We start from the raw sequence: 14,525 nt of genomic DNA on the forward strand, positions 1-14,525 counted from the left end.
CGGCATAGAAGTAGGCTCCGACTCATGCTGATGGAGACACTTGAGTGCTGTGAACTGCTTAACTACTTCTGTCAGGTTTAATATATGCTGTCGGAGCTCGGTAGTCAAATACTTGTTATATGCTGTTCACTTCAATTCACTTTTCCCATAATAATTAAGTTGTTGTAGATGCAGAAAAGAAAAGTCACACAATGTACGCGCGATCGAGGATACACTTAATTTCACTTTGTCTCAGAATAATAAGTTGTTCCAAATACCGAGCTTTTGTTTCAGAAAGGAAAAACTCACAACTCACACGCCTGCACTTTCGATCGTTCAGATAAATCACACTCCGAAAAGTTAATGTCAACATCGGAGTCAATTTCCTGATCAGTTTTGTCGCTGCTGTCAGAACCGTAGACGTACGGTTGATCATCTTCCACTTCTGTTGGTCTAGCGCGAAAACAATCTTCTGCCAGGGACTCTAAATCTTTTCTGCAGTTCAGAAAGTATGAGAATTCATGACTTTGAGGTTGCATTTTGAAACTTGATAATGAACGATTACGAAGCGTTGGCTTGTTCCTTTGTGCGTGCAAATGTTTTAACTATGGAAACCAAAAGCAAGTGAATGCACGCACAGGGTCCAGAGGAGTTTGAAACTTTTAAGTTTGCTCAGTTTGCGAACTGAAAAACTCCTTAATATCTTTGACAATTTTAATTTTAATTATCCTCGCGTTACAGTTGCGTTGCGCAAGGTATAGACCGCAGTTCTAAAGACTAAGAGCTCGTAAGATGCCAAGGTCGGCGTACAATAAATAATTCGTGGCTTCTCTAGGAAAGCTTCGTTTTGCGCTAGCTAACTAGCAGTTATTTATTTAAAAAATGCCGGTTTACATAGAGTGACGAACAGCGACCGCGTAGGGACATAGAGCCGGATATCTGTTGCGAAAGGATTCACAAAGATTCGGTACTTACAGAAGCGGTAAGGATTTATATATTACAGGTAAGAATTAAGTTTTAAAAAAGTAATTCATGTGTTCAAACTGAGCTCCTCCGGACCTAGTGTTCACTGAATTCCTTGTGAAAATCCTGGGGGAAAGAGCCGTGATTTGCCGTGGATGTTTCCTTTTTTTATTACAACTTTCGGATAGGACAGAAGATCTTCATTTTCGCCTGTATTTTGTAAGTAATACACTGTACAAACACCATTTTCACAATAATTTACTGTTAAAAAAGGAACAAAAAAATCTAGTGTGTTGTAATAACAAAGTTCTATACCGTGTTAGCCAGATCTGAACAACACACACTTTTTAAAATCAATTGTTTTTATGCGCATATCTGCACGGTAAGCGTGTTATGCCACTAGCGTGCGAGCGTGTCATAACGTGCCGTGTGCGTGCGTTCACATTATTCCCTGAAATCCTGTGGAGGGTCACATATAGAGAAACGCAACGGAAATGACGAAATATTTTCTTGTCTAATGATACGAAGGTTTGAAGGAAGTTTTCCTTGCATTTTTTGGACGAGTGTTGTAAAGTTTGCTTCAGCTAAATCATCTGCCCTAGTTTGAATTTTTTATGAAGCTTATTTTGCAAGAGTAGCATACAAAACATAATAGCAGAAACAGAACTCTTGGACCGGATGCCTACAATGAAAAATAATCAATTCGTGGCAGAGAGGACTATCTTACCTGCATGATGGGTGAAACTCCACATCAAAGTCAACGAAATATATTCCCATTGGCCCTCCGGGTGGAATAGGAACAGAGTATTCACAATCCATACCTGCTGGATATCTAAATGGATATCCTGGACTTTTCAATGTGCTGTTTACCAAAACCCCACATTCTAAAGAAATAGTAGTGTCAGTACACCTTTGTCATTATCTATTTTTTTCAACAATGTAGAAATTGTAATAATACTATTATTATTATTATTATCATTATTATTATTACTATCGTTATAATTAATATTACTATTTGACGTGAGGGTTTGTCACCCTAATGCCCACTCGTACCGGAACATGGGTACGAGAAAAAGCGCCAGTATTCTAGAAGAGTACTTTATGTGGAAAGAGGAACATTCACCCCGCTGGTTTTTACGACAACGAGTGGGATGGGGAAATAATGTCTTAGGTTTCACTGTAGATCGGCAGAGTTCATTGCCTCAAAGAAAGAAGAGCAATATTCCACAGCCATCTCCTGGATAAGAACTCAAGTTTCGTTTGCGCTTTTGCGATCTGCTCTTGCCTGTTTAAGAGGCTCCGGGAACATTATCAAAGTTCAGCATGACATTAACAACTTCATTTCCCACCTTGTGTAGCGAAGGCACTAGAATTTCCATTCCACGCGTTCAAATAAATTGCCAAAAGCAGTGCCATAATGAGCGGGGGTTCCACTGCAACCATAGTTTCTGAAAACGGGTAAAACAGAGTAAAAGAGAAATTAATTCAGTGATAAATCGATTTTATCACCTATCGTATAGAATATCAATATTTGTATTAATTTCCAAATGATCATATTTAATTCTTTCGCCGATTGGTGACAACCAGGTGCAGAAACCCTCTTATAATAGCTCACATAACGCGAAGGCAGGTTTAATTGTGGTCTGTCCAAGCTTCTCCTACGGATCTCTGAGTTGACAAATGATTGCAATGTCGTATAAAGCTGTTGCCCAGACGTCACATGGCAAATAATGTACACTCTAAGGTAGCTTCCTGTCAAAAACGCTGCTTCCTACAAGAATTCGTACTTATCTGAGGATATGTTCCAAAAATAATGCCCTTTCGAAAACGTTTGATCCTCTCGCCGAGTAATTCTCATCAACTGTCGATCAAATATTTCATGGTGCATGCAAAAACTCGAGGTGTTTTACAGCAAGTTTTATAGTACGAATACATTTAACCATTTGGGCTGACTGTGTTAGAGAAAGCGAAATCACAGTTTTAGCAAATGTGATTATTCTTATGTATTACTATTTGTTTCGTTGGATCAACCAAACCAATCTTTGTCTTGATCGTAACCATTTCAAGAACAGAAAATTTAATAAATGCCATGTTTTGGTTGCTTAACATCTACTTGACAGGAAGGACACAAGAAAAACATATTCTTACCAATAAAATGACGTTTCGCACCAGTTTATTGATACTCTCTGTCCTTTTACGCCCAAACCACCTGTTTGGAAAATAGGAACCGGAAAAATTGTTCAAGCGAAATTCTCTGAAACAAAAAAGGAATCACAGGAAACACATATGTCTGATTAAAAAGAGAAAAAAATTCTACGAGAAATGCTTTCGGTCAGCGCACAAAGCTAAATCTATTTCACATCACCGCTTTTAAATTCTGGAAAGCTTTTAGGAAGTTACAGAGCTTCCGCGATTTGTTTCGTTGAGTTTGTTTGTCAGTAAAGTGATGAACAAGACAGTTGATCCTGTGTTACTAAATTAGAATGATATTCGGTTTTTACAAGAGTTCTAACGATGGAGTTCTTTAAGATTTTCTTACCTCCGTTAACTGATGGGCGCCTCTTCGCTCTAAAGTTTAAATTAAGTTGCCAAGACTTTCAAATCTCTTCATAATCGAGAAACTAATGATATTTTTTCAGAGTTGTTTTCATACCGCATAGAGAGCCCCTAACCCAGTGGGAAAGATTGATATTTTTCCTGAGAGTAATGATTCCAACTGCTCGACTTTTTTTTTTAAATGACTCCAAAAAGACTTTTCAATATGACATTCGTTAAATTGTTGCGAAAATGATGTCAAGAAGGATCTCACCAAACTCTACAGCCGAGGAAAGTAAAATTTCTGATACTGAGGTTCGAATGAAGAAAAATGTCAGACAGCTGAGTAAACCTTTTTCTATTATCTAAACTTTAGGGTGTCAGTTTCAAATTTGATTTGTGTTTTGTTTGTTTAAAATTATCTTGAATAATAAAACCCTAGGCTTTGTATCAACACCTTCAAATTACCCAAGGTTGCGTTTTTTCTTTTTTTTCGTAATTTGCGTAGATATAAATGAAGGTATAGAGGAGTGTTCATGAAAGGGTAGGAGACGTCAACTAGCTCTTGCAATTTATTTGCGAATTTTTGAGTAAATATTTCTGAAAGCAAACAAATCCGGGTTTAAAAAAAACCTTTTCAGCAGAATTTGAGGTTTTTAATGGCTTTAATAATCTGGAGCGAAACAGATGTCTCACAATAAGTTCCTGTATGGAGAAAACAGGTTTAATCTACAAGAAATATTATAGTTTAGGATTCAGGCGAAATTTTTTGATGAAAAAGTCACCGGTTATATTCAGAAATTCCTGAAGAAATATCTCATTTGAAGAGCTCCGTCACTGAGAGAGTAGATCATAATTCTAGAAGGCGCAAATGAAACCGACCATAATTATGCTTCACAGTTCACAGAACATTTTCGGCTCCAGATAAAGCTGTTAATAGCTATTCATATACTTTCGACTTATAATGAAAAATTGATTGGTCGTGAGCATTCGTTCAACTATTTACAATAGCTTGTGAAGTTGGCATGATAACCCATACTGCATTAATCATGTTCGAGTTCTCAAATTTTTGCGAACTCAAACAGAAGTGTCTTCTTTTTCAGATTGTTTAAAAAGTTTGTAATAAAACGATTAATGAATTCGGCTTTCGCATTTTATCATGAATTATCAAAACACTGTGTTATTTGCCTCAGCCTTCTGCTTCGGTTTTGCTAATATATGCTCAAACTCATCCAATAATTGCTTTTTTATTGGCTGAAGCAAAAAAAACATCTTTTCTTTGCACAAGATTGCTGAGAAGGTAATGTCAGATCTCAAAGTGAAAGGAAACTACGTAAACCCACAAAGTGAAAAGACGCCCGCAGAGAGTAAACAAAATGGGATGAGAATTTCGCAAAAGTTACTTAACTGCGCCTCAACAATACACTTTTTTGACTTGTGGTCATATAAAAATATCCTACACTCAAGAAAAGTCTGTCTTTCAAATTTCGTCATATTCAATTGCACATGTATGCATATAGTTTACAGAAGACGAAGAATGCAATTTCCTGGAGTCCTCTATTTGGAAAACAAAACAAACAAGCTATAATTTATAAGGACTAGGTCTATTTAGAATAACTAATATTCGCTAACATTAGCCTATGGTTTTCTTCTCCAGTCTTTTCCGTCAGAAAACCTAATATTTCGGTGAAAGCTGCTTCTTACAGTTTTATTTTTAAGTTTCTCTTTTGATTTCAAATAATACTTACATTCCCCCAACAATGTACAGTACGAAATTCGCGAGGGGTTTCTGTTGTTTGTGTTTGAGGAGGGAGGGAGGGGAAGTCTGAGGACATTAACTCGTTATTATAATTATTTGTTTATCAAGTAAGCTCGAAGATATTAGTATTTTGGTGCTGCTCTGTCCTAACACATACACAACAAAGTCGTGTGAGTGCAGGGCCGGACGGCTTTTTCAGGACTTGACGGCTTTTTCAGGACACACAACTAACCAGGCAATAAGAAAAGCGAGCGACTGTGAAAATTCATCGTTCGTCCAGTCAGAGACACAAACGATCATGACAGGACGGATAATGCATGCACTGTAAGTACCTCCCGTTGTTCCATACAAAGACTTAGAAAAGTTTTCTAAGGCTTTGTATGGGACAACGGTAGGTACTTACAGTCCACGCGTTTTTCCGTCCTGTCATGGTACTTTACAGAGGTGAACAACGAGCACGTGACTTTCTGTCAAAAACAAAATGGAAGAGGTGCCAAAATTTGCTCGCCTTGAAATAGCAATAGATGACTTCATAGATGAGCAAGAAGACAAAAACGAGAGAGCAAAGACCGACAGAGACATAAGCCTGCTGAAAAACCTTTCTTCTCAGTATGTATGAAATAAAAAACATCATACCTTGGAAAGTGCTTGAACGATTTTTATTTACGAGTTAGAATATATCAAAAACTTACTCCTTCGCTGCCTTTACTGGTTCGATGGATCCGACTCCTTAGTAAAAATCGTCCGTGTGTAGTTTCCATGGGATAATCTGTAATTGTCATTTCATTTACCTGACATGACGTAATCCGAAACAAAAAAATGAAAAATAATTAGGCCTCCTGTCTAAAAGCAAACGTTATTGATAAAATTTCACAAGGTCAAACACTTATCCATTGGAGAAAAAATAATTTTTTTTCTAGTTAAGAAATTTTTTCCTGTAAAACAACGTTCTGAAGGATTGTAAATTGTGGATTCATCTATCTGTGAGGTCGATCTTCACCACAGATGCACTTACTTGCAGAATTTCGAAAAGAACATTTAAGCGCAAAACGAACGCTCTAGCAAATAACTGTGAACGGTCACATCAGTTTAGCAGACGAAGCTATCACCAAAGAGTCCAAAATATATCTTTGTACGCGTGAAGTGTAAATAAAAGTCAGTTTACGAGGAAATGATTGTTATTCAAATATTAAACTGATTTCTCTTCATTGCCCAGGTTGCACGACGGGCGGGAAATTCAAGACTTGCTTTTGGCTTTATTTTGAAACCGATAAATAGAAAAACGCTAGACTCAAGGAATTAGCAATCATCTAAACCAGAGAGTAGGTTTTATCGTAGCATGTTTCATGTTATACATAGAATCAATTTTGAGGAGTGTTTCTACAAACGTAAATCTATCACGCCTTTCAGGTGTGTCCTTGATATTCTCCCTCAGCAAAACGGTGTGGCTTCATGGGAAAAGCACGCTTTGGAATTAAAGAGAGATCTCAGAACCTCTTTTCATCACAAAACTACAGTAAGAGAAACCCTTCCCTCCATGAATTGTTCAATTTCAGCCGTGCCGTTAATGTGTTTCTAGCCTCAACGAAATCTTCTCTAAAAATGATTGGTAATCTATTTGTTAGGCTTTATTATTTAATCTTCATTTGAGGGGTCGCAAGTTATTGTTTACCGTAAGAGTACTGTCTACGTTTGACTGAAAATGTTTCTACTTTTGGAAAAACCTGAATTAAATGCTCAAACTTAAGGCTGGTTTCTTTCTAAGACTGAACTATTTGGCTATGTATCAAACAAATTTACCAAACTCTTATGGTATCCGTATTTAAAAAAGAAAAAAAAAATGCATAAACCTGATTTCATTAAAAAGAGAATTCTGTCTGTAGGGGTAGTTCATAAAAGCCAATCAACAATACTGTGTTGTCTAATAATTACTGGGATACTTGTGGTAACCCAGTCATAAAATGCCTTTGTTTTTTTTTGTCGTCTTTTTTTTTTCCTCCGCCACAAAGTGGAAAAATTGCGCAATAGTACCCAGTGGTCATTGGGCCCTCAACACCATGACAACTAACTGTGATCCAATGAGGTGTTCACATGTTGATCACGCGTGTTATCTTGATGATGACTGGTGTTGTCATGCACGGACAGAGCCGGGTCACACGATGAACCACGAGATTTTTGCTCATAAAACTCTTTTGTCAGTCGTTTTGTGTTTCAACGTGTTTGGATTACGATCACCTGGAGTATTATGGCGCAAACGCTCAAAATACTTACAGACGCATAAACAAGCCGTATTTTTCGCGGCCAATCCACACTAAAAGATGTTATTGAGCGGTAATTTTAGAACGGATTGAGTCACAAACGCTTGAAAGCCATGAAAGCCTTCAATTGAAAAACGTACACTTGTTGTAAAAAGCAAAATCTGAAATCTGAAATCTGAAACCAAACTGCATATACTCTATGCAATCTATTGAACAACACTATTACCGTGAGACTGAAGAACAAAACTCTAATGGATGCCAACTGCTGGTGAAGAAAGACGCCATTTTGGATTCACTTGATGCCAGGAAACGTAGCTACGATAACACTGCGAATGGTTTTAATTTCACGATTAGAAAGGTGAATCTTATGTTTGTTTTCATTGTAGTTGTATGGATATTCTTTTTAATAAATACATGATCCAAAATCCTGTGTTTTTTGTGTAAAATGTTATTATGTTAAGTATTGTTTATGCAATTGTCTTGTCACAGGCGGCTCAAGTTCACGCCTCGAGAAAAAGCCAACGATTAATTCATGAACACGTCACGCGTTGTGTGACTCGGTGTTAAGTTACTAGAGGAACCGTTGAAAATTTGAACACGTTATAAGGAATAGTACAGGGAACGAAATATGGTCTATTTACAACGACAAACATTTCGAAATATGAACATTTTTTCTGGTAAAATCAATAAAACTTACTCATACCCTGTGCATCCGTTGTATTTTCTGGCGATTTCTGCCGTTTTAAGCTTGCTTTACCATCACTGTTATTCACGTCATCTACTTTTATTACGTTGGTAAAGATCTGTACAGACATCACACCAACCAACTCGCGCACAAAGTAAGAAGACTATATTGAAGGCTTGAAATTATATTACGATCGATTTTCATCAAGAAATGGGCCAGGAATTTTCCACAATAGTGCAAATAATCGTGAAGGCTGATCGCGGAGAAGCCTATATTTTGTATCCGGTCTACAGTCCACTGTCTGCATTTTGTACTAACAGGTATCCGTGGCACCAATACAGTTTCTTTTTGGTTACATTTATTCGCACAACACACATAATCTACCTCAAAATACCTGTGTGTCAGGTTATTCGACATTTTCGTTCTTTTCCACGTTAATACGTTACGTTATTTTACGTTAATTGTAAGAATGTAGACCACTTACAATGTTTCAAGTAATCCACCTACCCTACAAAAAATAACTCTTGCATGCATAACATGCCTATGTTTTGAAATAGGTGTGTACCCTTGGCCAGACGAGCTCACTATTTCAGTATACTAGTCCGTAGTATCACTACACTTGATTCCAAGCATCCAGTACCATCCAGGTATCCCAGTTACTCTGCTCACAGAGTCTAGTAGACAACTAGTCACCGAAGTGAAGAGAAAAGTGGTGGACATTTACCGAGCCGCGAAAAGGCGAGGCAAATATCCACCTGTTTCTCATTGGCAATGTACCCAAATATGGTCAGAAATTATATTCTTGACTTGCGAATTTGTCTCTTCCGTTGCTCGAGGATAAATAGTACTGGCTAATCACTTTCAAATTAGCCAATCAGAGCGCACGAAAATAACTACTCACTTGGTATAAACTAAAAGTAATTATTTACGTTCATATTTACGCTAGAGAATTTTAGTTGTGTCATGACGAAATATGTCTCATCCTCCGTAAGGCTCTATAATCACCCTCCCTCCCCCCCCTCATCGGAAGTTAATTGGCAGTCAGTTTTCTATAGTCCTCCCTTTATACTCCGTTGGCGACGACTGATTCCCCCCCCCCCTCTCTCCTTTACCCCTGAAAAATTCTTCCTCCTCTAGAGATAATTACAGGTCCCCTAGTTATTTTTTTCCATCCTAAAAGTATTTACATTTGAGATAACTGATTTAAATATCATGTGTGTTTTCGAAAGGGGCTAGGGGATCGCATACGTAGCACCAAAGCAAATGACAATATTTGTGCTAAGACTTTATTAAAATCACGTAAGAACTGAGGTACTTAATTTTACATGTCTCGCTGCTGTCCTCCTGGACAAGCATGTCTACAAACTGAAGAGTACCCGTTTAATAATAAATTCAACTGAAACTGTACCATTTACTAGCTTATAACAATATTAATGAATTTCGCCACTACATGTACCACCTCTACATACATGATACTGCTAATAATGACAACGTACGTTTGTTCAAAACCGGTGCAGCCCGTTTTCAAACGGTAATATCATATGCATATCTGATTATTCTATAGAGTATAGGTTTGTGTAAATCGGAACGCTGCCTTCATCTTGAAAATATCCAATGCTACAATTAATGCGAGTATTATATGTCTTAAGGTATAAATAATACCCCCAAAAACGTCACTAGAGCTAATCATTAAAAGCCATATTGCATGTTTCGCCTAAACATATCTGCTCTCGCTATTCTATTAAATATTTTAAAGGAAAGAGGATGTGTTGCCTTGTATGCTAAATTCTATCATATTTCTGGCTGTCTTCTTCATTCCTCATTATTCCTGTCTCTCTTTTCTTCTTTTGAGGTGGCTTCCTCTACTTCAGCAAGTGGTATGTGATGGTCAGAGTGCCGACTCATGAAAACAGGAGCAATTTTTCAAAGGGTAATTTAGAGTTATCAACTGAGTTAAAAACGTAAATTGGCCACTATAAAGAGTTTAAAGGCTGACGTTTCGAGCGTTAGCCCTTTGTCAGAGCGATTTGATCCTTGTGTCTCTTTTACATACTCTTAATTTTATCGAAGAAAATACCACAGTAACTGACCAGCGTGCGTAGGAGCTCATTCTTAACGCCTCCTATAAGAAAGACAATCCTTAAAAATGTGTAGCAATTAAATCTGTATCACAAATTAGAGAGGCCATTATATTTTCTCTTCAAATGAAGGATCACCAACATATCGTATGTCTACGACTAACCAAGAATACAGGTTGGCAGATCCTATAGATGTACAAGTGTGAAAAAATTTCACTCTTAGCTTGTTCATCTCTTTCACAAAACGAGGTCAGTCGGCTTATAGTCTGGAAGAAGTTGCATAACTTATTATTATAATATGTAGGTCAATTCTAAGAGTAAGGGAGACGACTTTGTATTAGGATGACACTTTTCGCTTCTCAAGAGATTTATTAGACCATTAAAGTGGACGATATTTCTGAAACGACATCGCCATCCAAAACACAAAATCAAACAAACGAAAAGAGGAACTTACAAGCCATGTACTCACATGGTTATCTGCTGGCACGCTTTCCATGATGCCTGTGCATGTTCAGCGGTAGCGGTAGATACCGGTGCGAGTATTTCTGTTTGTGTCCCACGGTCACATTTAGTGTTGCTGCATCTGGTTACCCTGGATTTTACTGAACTTCTTTCTTGTCTTTCACTGTCTTCATGGGTTGGAGAAAAACTTAATGCTCCACTATCTTTTGCACTGGCCGCAATGGAGGGCTTCCCAATGATCCCTGACTGAAGTTGTGTTTTAAGCATGTTCTTGCCAACCATTCCACGAATCTCGCCTTGAAGGTCATTAAGTGGAAGAAGCAAGGCTAGGCAGCAAGACAAGGACCATTTTGGATTTTTGCGCCACTCTTTGAAGAAATGATGTAAGAATGCCAGGTCACCAAATCAATTGAGCTCCTATAGAGAGACTAAATTCCTATTGAGCGTTTCATTAAGTTTAATGTTTAGTTGCTGTTCAGATAAATTCAAGATACGATAAGGTTATCTTTAATGTGTATGATATAACACTTGTGTGGTTAATATTTCATAACATGGAATTACAGCAATACAAAGTAACAGATAAAAGTTGCAGTTAAGTTTTTTTCCCATCAAACTAATGTTTATCTCACCAGCAAGAAGGCCAATCACCAACGTATTTGCCCCAATAATCAGTATTTTCATTGCCAAAGCGTCCTTGTGATGGTCCGCCATGTTTAATATGTTCTCTGCCGGAATTCTGCTGACAGCACCAATACCCAAGTTTACAATTGTAACGGCAAGGGAAGTGGACATCAGTCTGTTCTCAAAAGTGTCTTGCATGGGCTTGATCCAGCAGAAAAGCACTGCATACATACCGGCAACAACCCAGGCCAATCCAATGAAGGATCTGCTTTCTTGACCCACAAGAATGAGGCCGCATGTAAGAATGAACTTGCGGGACATTTCAACCAGTTCCCAATACCAGGAACGAGGTTTGTAATTTTCAAAGAGAAATCGCAATCCGTCGACAACTTCTGGATCAGAGCCATTATCACGGTCTTTCTTGATTATGATTGCTCGCCAATGCCTCCAAAGGGCGACGAGAGAAAGAGCAGGTAAAGCAATGATGTATGCAGCTGAAACATAAGCTACGATCACAAGATGATTGTAATTTGCTCCTTGGCATTTTATGTTGTAATCTACTTTCAGGTACTCGTCACATAACTCTTCTCTTTTATCTTTGCAGAGTTTCTTGCAGGCGAACGGCATAACACTGGCTGTCTTCGAACAAGTGCTTAGGTATGTCACGTACAGGAAGAAAAAAACGTTTTTGTAAATAAGAACTTTCCCCTGTGAAATTTTGCTTGCCTTTTCGTCCTCCTCCAGGCCCTGTTTTCTTGAGACCATCATATACCAAAAACCATAGATCACACACGAACCAACGATAACAATGGCATTCATTGACAAGAGCACAAACAAATCTCCAAAGGCATCCACGTGTAAATTGTGATTAAGGCAGTGAATCGGTGCTACCTTAAGCAGATTCATCTGTAAAATTCCTGAATACTTGGACACAACCTGCAATGAATCTGGCCATTCAATGAACGAGAACACGTCTAGCAAGCCATGGGTGACTTGATAAAAACCAATCAAGATCTTAAGCTTTGACAACAAATTATCAAAACGAGAGAGTCCCCGGTCCTTTGAAAGATTATTTTTCTTTCTCCAAACTAAAAGGGCCAACAATATCGCTATAATAGCAGCAATGAGAGATAACTGTGCTGCGATCCAGGCCCGTGAAGGACATTTTTCACAAGAATGAAATTGTTTGTGGTACCCTGGATTGCATACAGCGCAAAGTGGACCTTGATACCCTTCTCCGCATGGTGAGTCCAAACCACCTTTGCAAGACTCCTCTACCTGACATCTGTATGGTGTTGGTATTGCGTAAGGATATTGCACTGAGAAATCATCCAATGCAGGTAACTCTCGGGCGAGATTTTTCATGAAATATTCATAGCGATGTTTATGGGACTCGTTCCACCATTGCCACCAAAAGCCAGGTTTTAGTGAGGCATACTCATCTTGGCATTGCAGCTCTCGGCCACATGTAAAACACTTTTCGAAGAGATGAGTTCGGTAATGTCCTTCCAAGCAGGGACAAGCACGATGTCCAGCGAAAAAATCTGTTTCTGTTCCTGTAAAAATTCAAGATTGTATTATTAATTAATCAAACCTTACTCACTCCTACCTTTAGTTTGATGAAGCTTGAGCTCAAAAAGCCAGCTAGACTCATTATGGCTCCTGTTGTCATATTTAATTGTCCTTTAAAAAAAGTAGGCTCAAAGTCGTTTTCGTTCGCGCTCCAAATGTTTGGTTGAAGAAGAGACAACTCGCAAAAATGCGGAATCATTGGTGTTATTTATCAGCGCAGGGTGGAACGAATTCTCTCCCGGACTTTGAGACCCGATGTTCTGGCCAATGTTGATTGAGGGGAAGATCAACTAATAGGTTCACCTACAAACCTTGGGGCGTCAAATAGTATCCTTGAAGTCACTTAACATTGAAGATGACTTCCGCTCGGGTTGTCGAAACGTCAGTCACCACTACCGACATGTACAACAGTCCTTTTCAGGACTCCACTCACCTGGACGATCCAACTATACTATTACATGTTACCCCCGGGCTCAAATCATTTACTGTAGTACCCTTGAAGTAAGAAAAAAATCTTCAAACCAACCATACACAATAAAGCGAACACAGGGACGGGTTTCGAGACCTTCGACTCTTGCCTACGTGCTGGGTTTGTTTCTTAAGATAAACTCGACTGTTCGAATTCTATCCTCTATTTTTACGTCATTCTTTCCAGGCCAACGACGCAGCATTTCTGCTAACGTGACATTGGACACTAAATCACTGGAGGAGCTAAAGGACTACTTCGCGGGAGCTACAACAAGTGATATGTCACATTATGTGAAACCAACACTGGACAAGAAGCCGGACCAGATCATTTTACATGCTGGTACTAACGACCTTGGAAAACTATCCCCAAGCGAAATCGCCGATAACATCGTTGACCTAGCGAGGGAAATTGAAAGCTCCACGGACGCACAAGTAATAATATCAGAGCTGGTCACAAGATCGGACCTCTCAGATATCGGCGATGTTGATGCAGTCAACAAAAGGCTTCGAAAATTCTGCAATCAGCGACAGTGGCACTTCATACTCCACGATGACATTCACTCAACGGACTTAAATAGAGGAGGACTTCATCTTGGGGAGACAGGTATTGCCAAAATGTATAACAACTTCGCGAATAAATTACATGAATGTAATTGACCTACTGGCCGTCTGTTCAATTCAGAGCGTAATCGTGACCTTGGAAATCCAATCGTTTCTCACCAATTTCTCCCGCCTAAACGAGGCTTTAAATTGGCCTCGCTAAATATCAATAGTCTTTCTGTACACATTGATGAACTAAGAATTTTGCTTTCCGACAGACCTATCGATATCTTAGCCATAAATGAAACTAAATTGGATGACACAATAGGCGATAATGAAATTCATATTTCTGGCTATGAATCTATTCGTAGAGATCGCTCTACTAACGGTAGGTCTGGAGGGGGTGTTTGTTTTTTTATTCGTTCCGAAATCAATTATTCTGTTCGCTCTGATCTAATATGTGAACAAATAGAAAGTCTGACTGTCGAAATCAAGAAGCCCAGATCAAGGCCTTTTGCCGTTATGACCTGGTATAGACCCCCTGATTCTTCAATTGATCTTTTTAGACCATTTGAAGAACTTATTGGAAAACTAGACTCAGAAAA

The 14,525-nt window shown here is 38.5% G+C and overlaps 2 protein-coding genes across 2 annotated transcripts in view; one reads left to right on the forward strand and one right to left on the reverse strand.

Annotated features, from left to right (window-relative positions):
* Positions 1 to 284: 284 nt before the first annotated feature.
* LOC136282233 (uncharacterized) lies at positions 285 to 13,012 on the reverse strand. The gene is made up of 8 exons (XM_066169562.1): positions 12,940 to 13,012; positions 11,334 to 12,896; positions 10,727 to 11,045; positions 3,091 to 3,151; positions 2,605 to 2,713; positions 2,292 to 2,390; positions 1,670 to 1,826; positions 285 to 474 (listed from the first exon to the last, which is right to left on the reverse strand). The coding sequence occupies exons 1-8, from the start codon at positions 13,010 to 13,012 to the stop codon at positions 285 to 287; spliced, it is 2,571 nt and encodes an 856-aa protein (XP_066025659.1).
* An 87-nt stretch (positions 13,013 to 13,099) lies between these two features.
* The window catches only part of LOC136282234 (uncharacterized), a 2,391-nt gene continuing 965 nt past the window's right edge, over positions 13,100 to 14,525 (forward strand). The window contains exons 1-3 of the mRNA XM_066169563.1: positions 13,100 to 13,181; positions 13,568 to 13,984; positions 14,063 to 14,525. The exon at positions 14,063 to 14,525 is cut by the window's right edge and continues 891 nt beyond it. Coding sequence (XP_066025660.1) covers positions 13,100 to 13,181; positions 13,568 to 13,984; positions 14,063 to 14,525 — 962 coding nt within the window. The remainder of the gene's footprint in view (positions 13,182 to 13,567; positions 13,985 to 14,062) is intronic.

This window comes from Pocillopora verrucosa, chromosome 7 (assembly GCF_036669915.1).
Source record: "Pocillopora verrucosa isolate sample1 chromosome 7, ASM3666991v2, whole genome shotgun sequence".
In the NCBI taxonomy this organism is placed as follows: domain Eukaryota; kingdom Metazoa; phylum Cnidaria; class Anthozoa; order Scleractinia; family Pocilloporidae; genus Pocillopora; species Pocillopora verrucosa.